Source organism: Aquarana catesbeiana, linkage group LG13 (genome assembly GCF_042186555.1).
Source record: "Aquarana catesbeiana isolate 2022-GZ linkage group LG13, ASM4218655v1, whole genome shotgun sequence".
NCBI classification, from domain to species: domain Eukaryota; kingdom Metazoa; phylum Chordata; class Amphibia; order Anura; family Ranidae; genus Aquarana; species Aquarana catesbeiana.
In genome coordinates this window covers 45,977,976-45,990,721 of record NC_133336.1, presented here as the reverse complement: position 1 = coordinate 45,990,721, position 12,746 = coordinate 45,977,976, and the positions used below count along the sequence as shown (strand labels likewise).

The 12,746-nt window shown below is 47.1% G+C and overlaps 1 protein-coding gene across 2 annotated transcripts in view; it reads left to right on the top strand.

The window, feature by feature from the left end:
• The window catches only part of SAV1 (salvador family WW domain containing protein 1), a 47,649-nt gene that overhangs the window by 13,812 nt on the left and 21,091 nt on the right, over positions 1 to 12,746 (top strand). The window contains exons 3-4 of one of the 2 annotated variants that reach the window (XM_073608628.1): positions 2,698 to 2,968; positions 4,687 to 4,842. In XM_073608628.1, the coding sequence (XP_073464729.1) occupies positions 2,698 to 2,968; positions 4,687 to 4,842 (427 nt within the window). The remainder of the gene's footprint in view (positions 1 to 2,697; positions 2,969 to 4,686; positions 4,843 to 12,746) is intronic. The other variant, XM_073608629.1, reaches the window with a different exon arrangement.

The following is a 12,746-nucleotide window of genomic DNA, read 5'->3' as shown; positions in this document are numbered from 1 at the left end:
CTATAGTTAAGCTTTAATATAGGCTTACCTATAGGTAAAAGTAATGTGTGGACATTTACTTCCACTTTAACACAAGTATATGGTACAGCAGGCACATATCAGGAATATGAAAAGTTGGGGAAACATACAATTTTAATTGCAGCAGAGAAAAATCACCTGACCTACCAGACAGGCCTGTGCTCTGTGGTGCAGCTCTGTAAATACAAATCCTTTGACTCCCTTACAGTGCCTTGAAAAAGTATTCACACCCCTTGAAATTTTCCACATTTTTGTCATGTTACAACCAAAAACATAAATGTATTTTATTGGGATTTTATGTGATTGACCAACACACATAATTGTGAAGTGGAAGGAAAATGATAAATGGTTTTCCATTTTTATTTTACCAATAAATATCTGAAAAGTGTGGCGTGCATTTGGATTCATCCTTATTTACTCTGATAACTCTAACTAAAATCTAGTGGAACCAATTGCCCTCAGAGGTTTGTAAGGGATTCTCTGTGAACAGACAGCATCATGAAGGCCAAGAGACACACCAGACAGGTCAGAGAAAAAGTTGTGGAGAAGATTAAAGCAGGTTTAGGTTATAAAAAAAAATATCCCAAGCTTTGAACATCTCACGGAACACTGCTCAATCTATCATCCGAAAATGGAAAGAGTATGGCACAACTGCAAACCTACCAAGACATGACCGTCCACCTAAACTGACAGGCCGGGCAAGGAGAGCATTAATGAGAGAAAGCAGCCAAGAGGTCCATGGTAACTCTGGAGGAGCTGCAGAGATCCACAGCTCAGGTGGGAGAATCTATTAGTCCTGCTCTCCACAGATCTGGTCTTTATGGAAGAGTGGCAAGATTAAAGCCATTCTGAAAAGAAAAAAGACATAAGTCCTGTTTGCATTTTGCCAGAAGCCATGTGGGGGACACACCAACATGTGGAAGAAGGTGCTCTGATCAGATGAGACCAAAATTAAAATTTTTGGCCTAAAAGCAAAACACTGTGTGTGGGGGGAAAACTAACACTGCACATCACCCTGAACACACCATCGCCACTGTGAAACGGTGGTGGCAGCATCATGTTGTGGGGATGCTTTTCTTCCGCAGAGACAGGGAAACTGGTCAGAGTTGATGGGAAGATGGATAGAGCCAAATACAGGGCAATCTTAGAAGAAAACCTGTTTGAGTCTGCAAAAGACTTGAGACTGGGGCGGAGGTTCACTAACGACCCTAAACATACAGCCGGAGCTACAATGGAATGGTTTAGATTCATGTTTTTCAACCTTTTGAAGAACTCCTGGCAAAAAGTTTGAGATCTTGAGGAACCCCTGAAATGTTCACATCTACAGCTCACGGAAGATTGGTATGATCAGCGAGCTGTTGATGACAAAAATTATTTGTAGAAATAGCATTAAATATTTAAAACGTACCTTTTTAATGTGGAACTTGTGCTTTTCTTTTTCGGCAGAGATGATCCATTCTGGGTCCAACTTGAATTAAACAGTGTGTGGAGGCAGCAGGGCACACTTCATGAGGGAGAAGCAGGGGACATTGCGTGGGAGTGGGTGGCATTGCGTGGGACAGTTGACATTACATGGGACAGGACACATTACATGGGATAGACTGTTGGGCACATTGTGGGGGACACAGCTGGGCATACTACAACCAGTGGCGTACTGTTCCCCGCAGGGCCCCTCCTCCTATTCTGTCCACCACAGAGGATGTCACAAACAACCACTCAGAAAGAACAGGAGGGGGCGGTGGGGAACAGCACGCTATAGCCAATAGTATGCCAGCCGCTTCCCTGCCTATCTCTGCCTGTGTCCGTGTCATCCTCCTGTCAGCTGCCTGGGACAGTCAGATCGCTGCGGAACCCCGGTTGAGAAACCCTGGTTTGGGTTAAAGCCTATTCATGTGTTAGAATGGCCCAGTCAAAGTCCAGAACTAAATCCAACTGATAATCTGTGGCAAGGCTTGAAAATTGCTATTCAGACGCTCTCCTTACAATCTGACGGAGCTTGAGCTATTTTGCAAAGAAGAATGAGCAACAATCTCACTCTCCTAGATGTGCAAAGCTGGTAGAGACATCCCCAAAAAGACTTGCAGCTGTAATTGCAGGGAAAGGAGGTTCTACAAAGTATTGACTCGGGGGGGCTGAATACAAAGGCACGCCACACTTTTCACATATGCCACTTTTGTGTTGGTCTATCACATAAAATTACAATAAAATACATTTTAGGATTTTGGTTGTAAACATGACAAAACGTTTATATGTATTTCATCTATTTAGCTATATTCCAGTAATTCCATTTTATCAAACATTGATGAAGGGTTCCCATTCCTTCACTTTGTAGTCCTGTTGTCTGTCAGAGCGGTATCTCTGCCAAGGTGAAATTTTTATTGTATGTCAGCCTTAAGGGCTTCTGACCTTTCTGGGTCCAATTATGCTCCAAGAACAACAATGATGTGCTCATCCTCTGAACTATGAAATGATCCTTTCAAGAGTCAGATTCTTGAGGGAGGGGCTGCTGGAGAGGTGAACGAACTTGGGAGTCTGTATATCTCCATCTCCTGCATTCTTGCAGCTGGACTTGACTGTGGTGTAACTTAGTGCATGTCTTCTTCCTTTCCGCCTCACAGGATAACGTCCATTGTATAAATTAAAACTATGTAATTTTTTTTTTTTTTTTTCCTGGGACAGGCATCGGAAGGGTTGCAGCCACCTCTTTAGGAAACCTGACCAACCACAGTTCAGAAGATATGCCTCTACCTGCTGGCTGGTCTGTGGACTGGACAATACGAGGGCGGAAGTATTACATCGATCACAACACAAACACTACACATTGGAGCCACCCGTTGGAGAGGGAGGGGCTCCCACCTGGCTGGGAACGCGTGGATTCAGCAGAGTTTGGTGTTTACTATGTTGATCATATTAATAAGAGAGCCCAGTACAAGCACCCATGTGCTCCTAGGTATGTAATTCTTACCTATTCTTATCCTATTCCTTTTTTTTTTTTTTTTTTTTTTTTTTTTTTAAAGCTAAAACATCTTTCATTTTATTTTAAAGTGGTAGTTAACTTTAGAATTAAAAAATTAAAAAAATTAAAAATTTTCCTCTTGCAAAGTAATTCCATTATGTGCTAGTATGCATCGAACACTAGCACATTATGAAATACTTGCCTAGAAACGAAGCCCCCCCAGCGGCACCAGTCACCACTGAAGGGGTTTCTATCTTCACCCGGTCTTCCAAGTTCGCAGGCTCTGGCCACATGAATGGCTGAGCTGTGATGACATCACTCCTGCGGCACAGAGCTCTGAAAGAATAGCATAAGTATGCCGTTCCTTCAGGCTGTTTCACACTATGTGCAGAGCGGCTCGCAGCAGGGGGTCCAGTGCGGAGCGGCTCACAGCAGGGGGTCCAGTGCGTCCCTCTTCACCGTTTTTCAGGTCCGAATTCGGGCTGAATTCAGACCTGAAATGGACCAAAAGACGCACAGGACTCTTCTGCAAACCGCTCCGCAGCCATCCTGCAAATGTATGAACCGGCTCCATTGAGAGCCAGTTCAGACAGCGCGTCAGCAGGTTCCTAGGAAGATGACGTCAGGTGGAGGAGAGCGGGGGGCTTGGCCGTAGCGCGCTCGGAGCATGCATGCTCCTTCCTCAGGCTGAGGAAGGAGCATGCATGGTCCGAACGCGAGCGCACTACGGCCACGCCCCCCGCTCTCCTCCACCTGACGTCATGTTCCTAGGAACCTGCTGATGCGCTGTCTGAGGGAACCCCAAGCCATCGGAAGCTACGGACTCCACCGCAAGCGGCCGAGGCCGGCCCCCCCACAGCCCAGCTGTTCGTGATGTGACTCTGCGTTGCCCAGGAGAACCTACCTATGCTTATTTCTTATCACACAAATGCGAGTGTACAATTTGTAATAAAATAGTGTTTTTAACTACTTACTACCCTTAGAGCAGCGCTGCTTTTTCTTTTTGCTTTTTCATTACACAGAAATGGTCCGCTGTTGTCGTCATTAGGAAATGGTGACAACAGCGGTCACCATTAAGAAATACCATGCAGCCATTGCTGGAGTACATGTCAACAGGAAGTGGCTGCAAAGAGACTGCAGGAGATCAACAGCACTGATGCAGCAAAAGATGAAAGAAGAAAATGTGTTCTAAAAATGGCATCTATTTTTGATGCACAGTTTAAAAAAAAAAAAAAAAATCTTCCTATAGATGGAGCAATTTTCTTTCCTGCAACCACAGCTTGCAGGAAAGAAAATAGCTTAATTCCCCCATCAACACTGATGGGGGGGAATCGGAATCCCTCCCAAAGAGACATTGTGTTCACGGCGGGGACAGCTCCCCCTGCCGAAAGAACACTGTGTTTACGGTTAGTGGGTACCATGGCTGCTAGAAATAATCACATGTAATACCCGACAAGGCTGGTTGTAAGTTAATCGATCAACTTTGGTACAATCAGCCTGCCCATACATCTTGGCCAGTCTCTGTTTAAACGGCCGAGATTCGACTGTCTATGGCCGGCCTAATGTCAATCGGTTAGGAATTGCATCTGCTTTGAGCAGTGTTTGCATGAAACTCTCTAATGTATTGTATTCAGAGTGGAATGTTGGGTGGGTTTATTAGTATCTGGCCTGATGTACATTTGCTTCATTCCAGTCTTGTTCTTACTCTGCAGTGTTCCTCGCTATGACCAGCCCCCTCCCCTCCCTCCTCCTGTCACTTATCAGCCTCGGCAAGTGGAGAGAAGCCAGCCGCTCCTAGTGCCTGCCAATCCATACCATACAGCAGAGATCCCAGACTGGCTCCAAGTGTACGCCAGGGCGCCTGTCAAGTGAGTTGGCGGTTTTTGCTTTTGTTGCTTTATTCTGTCTTTAAAGTGCTCCCAGGCATGAGATTTATGGTCAGGCTGGTTAATGTGATCCAGATAACCAAAAGATCTTTCCACTCAGTGCTCAGATTGGCCAAGAATTCATGTTTACTCCTTTGAAGAGTTGAGTAAAGGAGGAAGAGTTCTATCTGGAGAACCATTTAGACAATAGGCTCAATCCACAAAGCTAACACACCAGGATAAGGACATTTATTAAAGCTGAACTCCAGGTTTTGATTTACTTTACATGTACAACTGTGTCCCTCACTAACATGTGAGGCCTCTGGATGTGCAGTATAAACTGTGTGTAGCTGCGGCTACATACAGCATACTGCCCTGTGTTCTGGGTTTGTGCCGCTGTGATAGACTCTACTGTGTTCGGGCACCAGCCTTTGCAGCTACAACAGCTTCAACTCTTCTGGGAAGGCTGTCCACAAGGTTTACGAGTGTGTCTGTGGGAATGTTTGACCATTCCTCCAGAAGCGCATCTGTGAGGTCAGGCACTGATGTTGAACCAGAAGGCCTGGTTCACAGTCTCCACTCTAATTCATCCCAAAGGTGTTGTATCGGGTTGAGGTCAGGACTCTGTGCAGGCCAGTCAAGTTCCTCCACCCCAAACTCGCTCATCTATGTCTTTATGGACCTTTCTTTGTGCACTGGTCCAAATAATTTTGTTGGAGGGGATATTATGGTGTGGGATTGTATTTCAGGGGTTGGGCTTGTCCCCCTTAGTTCCAGTGAAGGGAACTCTTAAGGCTTCAGCATACCAAGACATTTTGGACAATTTTATGCTCACAACTTTGTGGGAACAGTTTGGGGATGACCCCTTCCTGTTCCAACATGACTGCGCACCAGAGCGAGTTTGGGGTGGAGGAACTTGACTGGCAATTTAGTGTATGTAAAGTATATCAAAAGCTGGAGTTCAGCTTTAGGTGACCATTATTTTCAGTACCTTGTGACATTTTAAAATTAGTCATGTGGTTGTAAACCCCCTCCTTCTCTTTTTTTTTTTTTTTTTTTTTTTTTTTTTTTTTTTTAAACTAATACCTGCAAGACAAAGGCATAATGAGCTAGTATGCATAGCATACTAGCTCATTTATGTAATACTCACCTGAGATCGAAGCCCTCGCTGCGGTGGCCTACACCGGTCCAGCGGCTGATATCACTCCCGGGGGTTACTTCCGGGTATCGTGGCTTCGGCGCTGTGATTGGCCGGAGCCGTAATGACGTCATCAAGGGAGTATTGGGAAGGTGAGCATCCTCCGTTCCACTTTAAAATAAAAAGGTTAAACTTGCCTGTTCTGTGCAACAATATTGCTGAAAGTCCCCTGCCAGCGCTGTCTGCTTTTATTTCCGGGTGCCCCCTAAGCGAGGCAGGTGCTAAGGGGAGCAACTGTGGGGGCGCACTCTTGAGCCAGGCTGTATGCATCCATAGACACACATAGCAGCGGTAAGCCACGCCCCTGCTTAGACTTCCAGCTAATGCTATATTTCCTGGAGTTCTGCAACATAGGAGGGCAATTTTGTTTAGTTGGATGCATATTGGAAACAATTCATGCTGTCCTGGTGTTTGTCTGAAGAGCTCTGGCATTCTTCTTAAAGTGACTGTCAACAAAGAGAGCTTCTGACAGGTATGAAATACAGGAAGCTTCAGTCTCTTTACATGAATGCCAGGCTGCTCTGATTGGACAGATTGTGTTGGCGCTTCCTGGTAATGTTCTGCTTTCCTGCCACCTCCTGCCTTCCACACATTTGTATTGGGTAAGTCAACCCTGTTAATATTTGGAAAGCATTCAGGCAGAGCCAGAACACTGAAAGTTGTTGCAGGTATGTATGGGTATCTTTTATGTGCTTGACTTTGTACTTCTCAGTAGTAGGTAGGGATGCACAGACATCCTTCCCTTTTTTTTTTTTTTTTTTTTTCTTTGGTGAGTAGGAGCATTGATACTTTCGATCAAGTACTCGCCAATACCAATGCTTTGGGGTGCGATTTACATCCATACAAAATGAATGGGCGCAAATCTCACTGCAAAGAATTGCATGTGATTTAAACAGGAATGCGGTGAGATTCCTGTCTGAATCGCATGCTGGTTCCTGCACCATTCCTGTGTGAGCCCAGGCTTGTCATAGTGATTTTGAGCCTGACTTCACACAGTAGCAGTGCGGGAAACCTCCCTGCATGACGGGTTTCACCAGTTCCGGCTCCTGGTCCTACCTGTGGATATCTGCGGCTTGGGCTCCTCTTTCCTCTCTTATGGCTTTGTTCCCCATTTCTCCAGCTGCGCTCCCCCCAGCCTCCAGAGCCATCAACCGGGCCCTTCCCCATTCCCCCCCCGCCCCACTGTACCAGATTGCTGCGATCCTCCCGCTGTCAGACCGTGAAAAGCCGCTTTACCGGTCCGAGCTTTGAGAAATCACTTATCTTTTCTCTCCTCTCCTTGCAGTGCTGACAGTATGGGCTAGATGGCTTCTGATCGGTACGCACCTTCCATGTGATGGTGCTGACCAATTGGAATCCCTGTAGTCTGTACTGACGACACCGCGAGGAGAGGGCTGTGGGGAATTCAATTCTTTTGCAGTGCGATTTGCGGCCCTTAATTTTGTATGGATGCAAATTGTACCGCAAAGTATCGATTTTGGTTATCTGGAGTATACTGGGTATCGGCACCGATACCTGCATCAGTGCATCCCTAGTAGTAGGTAATTCGAATCACTAGAACTCGCCAGAACTTGGGAGTTGATTAGGTGAACTGACCTTTTATTACACAAAGAAGCTGCGGGAGATAGGAAGATTCACAGGCACAGTTCAACAAAATTGATTTCTTTTGATAGTAATTGATTTCTTTGCCGATTGTAACAATCCCCTTTGTCTTCCAAAAGTGAACAGAATGGTATTTTATGAGCAGAAAACTTTGGTGTCATGCTCAACTCTTTGAGCCCTTTCACACTGGGGCAGTTTGCAGGCGCTATTGCGCTAATAATAGCGCCTGCAAACCGATCCGAAAGTGCCGCTGCTTGCATTCCAGTGTGAAAGCCCCGAGGGCTTTCACACTGGAGCGATGCGCTGGCAGGACGGTAAAAAAAGTCCTGCCAGCAGCATCTTCGGAGCGGTGAAGGAGCGGTGTGTATACCGCTCCCTTACCGCTCCTGCCCATTGAAATCAATGGGACGGCGCGGCTATACTGCCGGCAAAGCGCCTCTGCAGAGGCGCTTTGCGGTGATATTTAACCCTTTCTCGGCCGCTAGCGAGGGGTAAAACCGCCCCGCTAGCGGCCGCATACAGACAGTAAAACGCCGCTAATAATAGCTGTGTTTTACCGCCAACGCCGACCCCCGCCCCAGTGTGAAAGGGCTCTTTTTTTGTTTTAAATATTTCTTACAATAACCAATCCTCCCATCAGTTCCTCATCCAGGCCAGCTGATGACTCAGGACTTTGGTTTGTTGTTGGGGAGCCGATACAGCTTAGATAAAATTCACTTGCATTCTAATCTAAATCTTAAACTGTGTGCCAAGCCAAAAGTTTTTCAAAAATGATATATCTCAGCATTACATGGACATTTCCTATTTTTTTTTTTTTAACCTCCTCCCGCCAGCGCTATAGGCAAAAGACGGCTACAGCGCGGGCCTTAATTGCCGGGGGGGCCTCTATAGACGTCCTCTTGAGCATGCGCTCTCTATGAGACTCAGCTGATCACAGATAGGAGTTAAAAGGCTGATCCCAGCCACTTACCATATGATCAGCTGATCACGTGATGTATACAGAAGATCAGTAATCTGTGTCCCCCCCCCCCCCCCCTCAGATTGAAGGGGGAAATAAAGCCTATCACCGGCTTCTGTCAGAGGGACATCAGTCCGTCACACGGAGAGGCACTGCTGTTGTGCAGTGCCCGCCAGTGCCACCTATCAATGCCCATCAGTGCCTCGACATCAAAGCCACCTATCAGTGCTTCCTACCAGTGCCACCTCTCTCACCTCTCCCCTCTTACAAAGTGTATTTTCAGCTCTGAATTGCTAAGCATGAGGCGTCAGCCATTCCTACTTAATTTTTAATGAATTATAAAAAGGCAGAGAGCACCGGAAGTTATCAGTTTGCCAAACTTCGTGCACATGTCTTGCAAAATCAAATGTTATTTTTTGCAATTATCAAACGGATATAACAAAATGTATATTACAACCCTTCTTTATTTCACTGTTACATTGTGTTGATGCTATTGTATTCATAATGCTGAGCTCTAAGCAGATATGAAAGACACACAAGTAATGTATTTCTATAATGGGTAATACATAATTACATTTATTTCCTATAAACAATGTGAGTACCTGGTATCGGCCTCTTGCAGTTCCTGTACAGCAGGATTGGAGTGTGAGAGGAAGAAGCAGTACAAACAACCAGGGCAGCCATCAGAAATTGTGGGGCCCCTTATACAGCTTTAGGCCTGGGCCCTCCCCAGGCCTGACCACCAACATTCCCCAGGGCCTGCCCACTGACCGTCCCACCAAATTCACCCACTAGCCATCCCACCAAGTCCTTCAGTGCGCACATATTTTATTTTTATTTTAATACTCTTACAATGTCATATATGAAAATGAACAGTGTATTGTAAGTGATCAGTACTTTCAAGGTTTAACAGTAGGAAATTATATATTGCCCAAAAGAGACAACCCAATCCAGCAGCTGTACACTCGCAGCCCCCCCCCCTCACACTTGTACACTCGCAGCCCCCCCCCCTCACACTTGTACACTCGCGGCCCCCCCTCACACTTGTACACTCGCGGCCCCCCCTCACACTTGTACACTCGCGGCCCCCCTCACACTTGTACACTCGCAGCCCCCCCCCCCCCACACTTGTACGCTTGCAGCCCCCCCTCACACTTGTACGCTTGCAGCCCCCCCTCACACTTGTACGCTTGCAGCCCCCCCTCACACTTGTACGCTCGCAGCCCCCCCTCACACTTGTACGCTCGCAGCCCCCCCTCACACTTGTACGCTCGCAGCCCCCCCCCCTCACACTTGTACGCTCGCAGCCCCCCCTCACACTTGTACGCTCGCAGCCCCCCCCTCACACTTGTACACTCGCGGCCCCCCCTCACACTTGTACACTCGCGGCCCCCCTCACACTTGTACACTCGCGGCCCCCCTCACACTTGTACACTCGCGGCCCCCCTCACACTTGTACACTCGCAGCCCCCCCCCTCACACTTGTACACTCGCGGCCCCCCCCCTCACACTTGTACACTCGCGGCCCCCCCTCACACTTGTACACTCGCAGCCCCCCCCCCCTCACACTTGTACGCTTGCAGCCCCCCCTCACACTTGTACGCTTGCAGCCCCCCCTCACACTTGTACGCTTGCAGCCCCCCCTCACACTTATACGCTCGCAGCCCCCCCTCACACTTGTACGCTCGCAGCCCCCCCTCACACTTGTACGCTCGCAGCCCCCCCTCACACTTGTACGCTCGCAGCCCCCCCTCACACTTGTACGCTCGCAGCCCCCCCTCACACTTGTACGCTCGCAGCCCCCCCTCACACTTGTACGCTCGCAGCCCCCCCTCACACTTGTACGCTCGCAGCCCCCCCTCACACTTGTACGCTCGCAGCCCCCCCTCACACTTGTACGCTCGCAGCCCCCCCTCACACTTGTACGCTCGCAGCCCCCCCTCACACTTGTACGCTCGCAGCCCCCCCTCACACTTGTACGCTCGCAGCCCCCCCTCACACTTGTACGCTCGCAGCCCCCCCTCACACTTGTACGCTCGCAGCCCCCCCTCACACTTGTACGCTCGCAGCCCCCCCTCACACTTGTACGCTCGCAGCCCCCCCTCACACTTGTACGCTCTCAGGCCCCCCCCCCAATGCCTGTAGGCTCTTAGCCCCCCTCCCGCCCCTCACGTGTGTGTTTGTGTATATATGACACACGTAGACATGTACGTATGCGCACAGGCACACAACCACACGAGGAGTGCACATGCATGAATTTGCCAGAGGTGGCAGCAAAGAGCCCGATGTGAGCTCAATGACACAGAGCAGCAGCAGGAAATGTTGAGTGTTGAATGTTCCTGGCCATCAGACTGAGGACATCTAGCAGCAGAAAAAAGTACTGCAGGGGAAACCTCGATTTGAAGCGGAATATTTCAGCTTTAGCTGGTTTTATTTTATCTTTATTTACTTGACCCCTAGGCCAATTCTGCCATTTCTCACATGCATGTAAAAATATGCGTTTGTTTTTGTTTTTTTTTTGCTAGAAAATTACTTGGAACCCCCAAACATATGGTGCGGTGTGTTGTGATGTTTTTTATTATTTATTTATTTTTGTTTTAAGCAGAGGACCTGGAGAGTAAAATGGTTGTTGCAATATTAAATGTCACCCAATATTTGCACAACGGTTTATTTAAATGCAAATGTTCAGGGGAAAAAAAATCCAAAATTATCACCCAAAAATACTGGCATTTGTTGGTAACGGATGATGTGGTGTCTAAGTATGTCAATTCTTTCCCTTAGATTACATAAAAAAGATCACAATCATCGATAGACAAACTGGTTTGTAGTCATCTTCCCGCAAAAAAATGAGCACTGCTCCCTGCAGGAAATGCAATTTTTGCAGATTTTTAATGAATGCTACATTGATCAATCTACCAAATGGAGAGCAATATAGACTCAATTTGTATGCTGATTTTCAATCAATCGGTGTAGTATACTACATGGAATGTGAATGTAAAGCTTTCTATGTTGGAAAAACGAAAAGACAATTTTTTCATCAAATAAGGGATCACGTATCCCTTGTTTCGAAGAAAAAATTGGAAAATCCCATAGGTAGACATATGGGTCTATATTACTCTTATCAGTTATCAAAAATGAAATTGTTGCCTTTAGAGTATATACCAGTACATGAAAGAGGAGGGCATGTGGCTAGAATACTTTTGCAGCTACTAAACCTCCCGGTTTGAATAAATCCATCAGCTATAAACCCCTTCTATAACTTATTGGACCTACTTTCCATTAAGTGGCCATAATTGAGTTATTCTCTAAGTAATGTATTGTCTGTTTTTTTTGTTTATATGTAACTATATTTGCTCGGAAAAATGTCTAACTCTAATATGTATTTTTTGCTTGGTACGAACATCCTACAGTTTCCTTGGTTGCCTTTTTGGGTGGCTCCATATGCTGGGGGCATGCCATGTCCCCCTAGTGAGATGTCTCTGCTTGGATTGCCGTTTGGACGGTCCATGCAAGGATGACAGGTGACAGGTGGGAGTTTCCGCCCGAACCGCTCCCTCCTATGGGCAGATTTTCCAACATTTTTATTTTATTTATTTCAGTTACTTATATGGCGCCGTCAATTTACGCAGCGCTTAACCTATATACATTGTACATTCACATCAGTCCCTACCCTCAAGGGGCTTACAATCTAAGTTCCCTAACTCACATTCATACATGCTAGGGACAATTTAGACAGGATCCAATTAACCTACCAGCATGTCTTTGGAGTGTGGGAGGAAACCGGAGTACCCGGAGGAAACTCACGCAGGCAAAGGGAGAACATGCAAACTCCAGGCAAGTAGTGCATCGTGTGACACCTGACGTTGTGCAGCGCTTGATGTCAGTTCCGGTGCGGCTCACGCATGAGCGCTGGTTTTCTTTGGGCATCCGTGTGATAGGCTCACCCGGGAAAGAGGCTTTGGAGGGGACTGAATGCTAGCCTCTTGCCTATTATGGGCCCTGGCTTTTAAGGGAACACAACTCTTTGTGAGGCGTATGCCTGGGGACCCTTGGAGTGATGGTTCTTTGGATTCAAGTCCATGTCTCCCCAAGACACACAGACTCTGGGATCCATGTTGAGGGCCTATATGCCACATTTCCAGCAAAGAA